This window comes from Mizuhopecten yessoensis, unplaced genomic scaffold (genome assembly GCF_002113885.1).
Source record: "Mizuhopecten yessoensis strain PY_sf001 unplaced genomic scaffold, ASM211388v2 scaffold7283, whole genome shotgun sequence".
Lineage (NCBI taxonomy): Eukaryota > Metazoa > Mollusca > Bivalvia > Pectinida > Pectinidae > Mizuhopecten > Mizuhopecten yessoensis.
Genome location: NW_018406970.1, coordinates 1,736,673 through 1,742,398, shown reverse-complemented (window position 1 = coordinate 1,742,398; position 5,726 = coordinate 1,736,673). Strand labels below are relative to the sequence as shown.

The 5,726-nt window shown below is 41.1% G+C and overlaps 1 protein-coding gene across 1 annotated transcript; it reads left to right on the top strand.

Moving 5' to 3' along the window:
- Window positions 1-1,150: 1,150 nt before the first annotated feature.
- On the top strand, window positions 1,151-5,486 carry LOC110453347. The gene is made up of 3 exons (XM_021502261.1): window positions 1,151-1,552; window positions 2,265-2,342; window positions 5,000-5,486. The coding sequence occupies exons 1-3, from the start codon at window positions 1,153-1,155 to the stop codon at window positions 5,473-5,475; spliced, it is 954 nt and encodes a 317-aa protein (XP_021357936.1). The 5' UTR covers window positions 1,151-1,152; the 3' UTR covers window positions 5,476-5,486.
- The last annotated feature ends 240 nt before the right edge of the window (window positions 5,487-5,726 follow it).

Genomic DNA, 5,726 nt, shown 5'->3' with positions numbered 1-5,726 from the left:
GTCAAAGGTCAAAGTACTGCTAAAATATAAGTTTTAAACTTTATACTGTTAGGGATTTGTGACCTTCCATGTCATAACTTTTAAATTGCAACCTTTATGTATTTTAGAAAAATTGTAGATGCATGGGTACTTGACTTTATTAGCGCATTTTTATTTTGCAAGGGAAGGGGGAAATATTTGCTAATAAGGTTTTGTTTGGTTTAGTATTGTTTAACGTCCTATCAACAGCTATGGTCATTTAAGGACGGCCTCCCCTGTTTGCAAGATGCATGCGTGTAGTGTATGCGTGTGTGTTTTGGAAGGCTGCGATATGTTCGTGTTTGTGTCCTTGTGATAACGCAGACCCGATGCCGACTTTATAGTGCTACCTCACTGAAACATACTGCCGAAGACACACAGCCGGACACCCCACCCGGTCACATTATACTGACAACGGGCGAACAAGTCGTCCCACTCCTAGAGGAGACATATGTTTTTGGTCAAAAAAATAAATATCTAGTTTATAAATTATATTGCCATTACTGTTGGTATATGGTTTACATCATTCATATTTTGGTCAACATAAAGATCACGTGGTCGGTGGTTGATCCTTCGATCGATCGAGATTTACATTAATTTCAGAAATAAAGTGTTTTTCTTTATTTCATTTTTATTTCATTTTAAACGTTACACGCAGCCTTATATTACGTTCATTTGGCTATAACAGACGTTGAGACATATTTATGATGTTGTCTTACCTCCATTCTGTTCATGAAAGATCCGTAATAAAATGGTCATGAATTGGTAAATTGCACCAGCAATTGTAAGGTGAATCAAAAGTTCACTTTTTAAATCCCCCAATAAATAACAAGTTCCAAGGTGTGAACATTGTGTACCGAGATTGTAACCATTTATAATAGAACTGCCCCATCAAACGTCATCACCCATTGACTTGTCTCAATATGTATCCACCGGAATTTAATCAAGCTTCTACTTGAGGCGTACGATGGATCAAGATCAGATCATGTATGGTGTTTTATTATTTCTGTATACTCCAAAAGCGATGTCAGTAGCCTTGTTTAGGGCTAATTGATAAGAGAACAGCACCTGCTTTTTTCCTTCGTTGATAACAGATCGTAGCGTGGTGTTTACTCTCATACCGCTACTGACATTATGGCGGGCCAAACAGTCATTGCTGGAATTGTGTGCCTTTTCGTCTTAACTCTCGCCTCCGAAAAACGTATTTTGCTGAATGACCCCGCGTATGTGTCCCAGCAACTCACCCATCTCCAGTCGGAGCTACAGGAGCTACGAGTCAAGGCTGGAAACCAAGAACAGACCGTGTCCACTTTCCAACAGACCGTATCTACCCTCCAACAGACCGTATCTACCCTCCAACAGACCGTCACTAATCAGCAACAAAACATAAGCGATCAACAGCAGGCAATGTCCAGTCAACAGCAGGCAATGTCCAGTCAACAGCAGGCAATGTCCAGTCAACAGCAGACGATTTCCACCCTACAACAGACCGTCACCAATCAACAATCCGTTATCATGAAAATGGCACAGGAAAGTAAGTACATTGTGTAACCCAACAGGAACAAAGTGCATTTGGTATCCGACTCTTACACAATTCCACTTTTATTCCAAGTATACTTCATTGGTTTAAACTTGACAGTTCTTCATCGTAGTATATATCATAGACACAGAACAACATAATTTGTATCGAGAATGAACAATAACATTGCATTATCAATACTTCTTGAACGATTCAAAATTAATTCTTATAAAGTTCAAATCTAAAATCCGTTCAGAGTTAAGAATACAACATAACATTCATGAGTTATTAATGTCAAATGTTCCACTGCTGTGCTTTCAAAAACGTTCACCGAGCAACATCTCTCTGTCTGTCTGTCTCTCTCTAAAACTACCAATGGCTCACAATCAGATCTTACAAGGTGTTTAATTATTTCTGTATATTCCAAAATCGATTTATGCATTTTCCAAAATTGCACATAACTCCGTTTACGGTCACTATTCCTAAAATGTACCTAGTTATTTCGGTGTTGGTACAAATACCTAGTAAATTGGATGTTGAGCATTAAGCACTTATATAGGGTATATGTGCATGTATAATGATTTGTGGATACTTACATGAACAAAAACACACAATTATTTAGAGAAAGCACGTGCAGGTTGTTAAAAAGACAGTTAATTTCATTTAGTTCCGGAATTGTCTTCACTCACTTTATTATGTAAACTTTCTGTCTGCTTGCGTGCTACAGGGTGTAAAGGCGTGGTGTACACCAGATGGGGAAGGAAGGACTGTCCTGCAGGCAATGACACACAGCTCGTTTACTCTGGTAAAAACAGAACAGTCGAGAGTGAGAAGTTAATTAAAAATTAATAATTAAAACCCTTCAGTTCAGTATCACAGAAAAGGCCAAAAGCATGCGATATTGTCAGTATATGTCTGTATCATTGCTTCCATAATCTACCTTGTTTTATGATGAACTCTACCATGTCTGCGATGAACAATGCACCTTTTGTGCCCAGTGGGTATGTACCTTGTTTAGCGATGAACTTGAACCATTTCCCCCAATAAGTATGTATCTTGTTCAGCGATGAGCATAAACCTTTTCCCCAATAGGTATGTACCTTGTTTAGCGATGTTTTAGAACCTTTCCCAAAATAGGTATGTACCTTGTTTAGCGATGAACTTGAACCATTTCCCCCAATAAGTATGTACCTTGTTCAGCGATGAGCATAAACCTTTTCCCCAATAGGTATGTACCTTGTTTAGCGATGAACTTGAACCATTTCCCCCAATAAGGATGTACCTTGTTCAGCGATGAGCATAAACCTTTTCCCCCATAGGTATGTACCTTGTTTAGCGGTGTTTTAGAACCTTTCCCCAAATAGGTCTGAACTTTGTTTGGCGATGAACATGAACCATTTCCCCCAATAAGTATGTATCTTACTTGTTCAGCGATGAGCATAAACCTTTTCCCCAATAAATATGTATCTTGTTAAGCGATGTGCAAGAAACCTTTCCCCCCAATAGGTCTGTATCTTGTTTAGCGATGAACATGAACCATTTCCCCCAATAAGTATTATCTTGTTCAGGGATAACCATAAACCTTTCCTCCCGATGGGTATGTACCTTGTTTAGCAATGTATTAGAACCTTTCCCCAAATAGGTCTGTACCTTGTTTGGCGATGAACTTGAACCATTTCCCCCAATAAGTATGAATCTTGTTCAGCGATGAGCATAAACCTTTTTCCCAATAAGTATGTTCCTTGTTTAGCGATGTGCATGAACCTTTCCCCCCAATAGGTATGTACCTTGTTTAGCGATGTGTATAAACCTTTTCCCCAATAGGTATGTACCTTGTTTAGTAATGTGCATGAACCTTTTCCCCAAATGGTCTGTATCTTGTTTAGCGATGCGCATGAACCTTTTCCCCCAATAGGTATGTACCTTGTTTAGCGATGTACATGAACCTTTACCCCAATAAGTATGTTCCTTGTTTAGCGATGTGCATGAACCGTTCCCCCAATAGGTATGTACCTTGTTTAGCGATGCGCATGAACCTTTTCCCCAATAGGTATGTATCTTGTTTAGCGATGCGCATGAACCTTTTCCCCAATAAGTATGTTCCTTGTTTAGCGATGTGCATGAACCTTTCCCCCCAATATGTCTGTATCTTGTTTAGCGATGTGCATGAACCTTTCCCCCCAATAGGTATGTATCTTGTTTAGCGATGTGCATGAACCTTTTCCCCAAATGGTCTGTATCTTGTTGAGCGATGTACATGAACCTTTTCCCCAATAAGTATGTTCCTTGTTTAGCGATTTGCATGAACCTTTTCCCCAGATGGTCTTTGTCTTGTTTAGCGATGTGCATGAACCTTTTCCCCCAAAAGTTTTGTGCATTGTTTAGCGATGTGCATGAACCGTTCCCCCAATAGGGATGTACCTTGTTTAGCGATGTGCATGAACCGTTCCCCCAATAGGTATGTACCTTGTTGAGCGATGTACATGAACCTTTTCCCCAAATGATCTGTATCTTGTTGAGCGATGTACATTAATCTTTTCCCCAATAAGTATGTTCCTTGTTTAGCGATTTGCATGAACCTTTTGCCCAAATGGTCTTTATCTTGTTTAGCGATGTGCATGAACCGTTCCCCCCAATAGGTATGTACCTTGTTTAGTAATGTGCATGAACCTTTTCCACAAATGGTCTGTATTTTGTTTAGCGATGCGCATGAACCTTTTCCCCAAATGGTCTGTATCTTGTTTAGCGATGTGCATGAACCTTTTCCCCAAATGGTCTGTATCTTGTTTAGCGATGTACATTAATCTTTTCCCCAATAAGTATGTTCCTTGTTTAGCGATTTGCATGAACCTTTTCCCCAAATGGTCTTTATCTTGTTTAGCGATGTGCATGAACCTTTTCCCCAAATGGTCTGTATTTTGTTTAGCGATGCGCATGAACCTTTTCCCCCAATAGTTATGTATCTTGTTTAGCGATGGGCATGAACCTTATCCCCCAAATAGGTATGTACCTTGTTGAGCGATGTGCATGAACCGTTCCCCCCAATAGGTATGTACCTTGTTTAGCGATGTGCATGAACCTTTCCCCCCAATAGGTATGTACCTTGTTTAGCGATGTGCATGAACCTTTACCCCCAAAAGGTCTGTATCTTGTTTAGCGATGAGCAGGAAACGGTCCAGAAATAGCCTGTACCTTGTTTAGCGTTGAGCATGAACCTTTTCCCAATTGGTCTGTTCCTTGTTAAGCTATGTGCATGAACACTTCCCCCAATACATCTGTAACTTGTTAACCCCCGCCTTCTAATAGGTCTTCACTTTGCAAGCGGTGTAAGCAGTGTATTATAACCTTTTCCCCCCGATGTATTTGCATTGTTTCCGGAGTAGACGAGGCTACATTCAAAATAGATTTTTGTCAATCACGCCTTTGGGGATATTTTCCTGACGGTACGGAACATTTTGACAGGGTTTGCAGGCGGTTCTTTCTATACATCCCCCGGCGGTGCAGCCAACACCCTGTGCATGCCTCGAGAACCAGTGTGGGGGTCCAGTAAAGACAAAGCTGCACGTGACCCAGCATTTGTCTATGGCGCGGAATATGAAGATCCAGGCATGTTTGGTATGCCAAACTTGAACGAAGACGTGTCATGCGCAGTGTGCAGGAACACGGTCCATTCTGTCATCACCATGGTTCCCGGCCGAGCCACGTGCTACCCGGGATGGACAGAGGCTTTCCATGGTCTCCTGACCGCGGGAAATCCAAGGTTAGGAGCAGCCTCCGAGTACCTGTGTGTAGACGAGCACCCACAGGCGGTATTAGGGGGTGGGAACACGAATGATGACGGTAGAGTGTTCTTTGCCGTATTGTCCAAATGTGGATCCTTGCCTTGTCCCCCGTATGAGGACGGAAAAACGTTGCCATGTTCTGTTTGTATGATGTGAATAAAGCAATGCTTACTACTTTGTTTAAGTCATTTCGTTCTGTAGTTCGTATTTATCCGAAAAGCATGCTTCCTTGCACACCAAAAGGTATTACTCATTTTACGCGGAGAGAAGTTTGTTCTGTCTTTCCCTAAGTAGGAAGATACAGCCATCTACGAGCCCTCTCAACAAAAATTGTCATCAATCAGAATAGGATCGTGTCATCAAACACTAAAACTTAACGCAGCGAAGTCATACCAATTCCACGATAT

What these genes read in the sequence shown, in the direction of transcription:
- LOC110453347 (XM_021502261.1), top strand. Translation starts at nt 1,153, where the DNA reads ATGGCGGGCCAAACAGTCATTGCTGGAATTGTGTGCCTTTTCGTCTTA. An exon ending in CATGAAAATGGCACAGGAAA is followed by an intron (nt 1,553 to 2,264) that starts GTAAGTACATTG and finishes TGCGTGCTACAG; the next exon opens with GGTGTAAAGGCGTGGTGTAC. An exon ending in CACACAGCTCGTTTACTCTG is followed by an intron (nt 2,343 to 4,999) that starts GTAAAAACAGAA and finishes ACATTTTGACAG; the next exon opens with GGTTTGCAGGCGGTTCTTTC.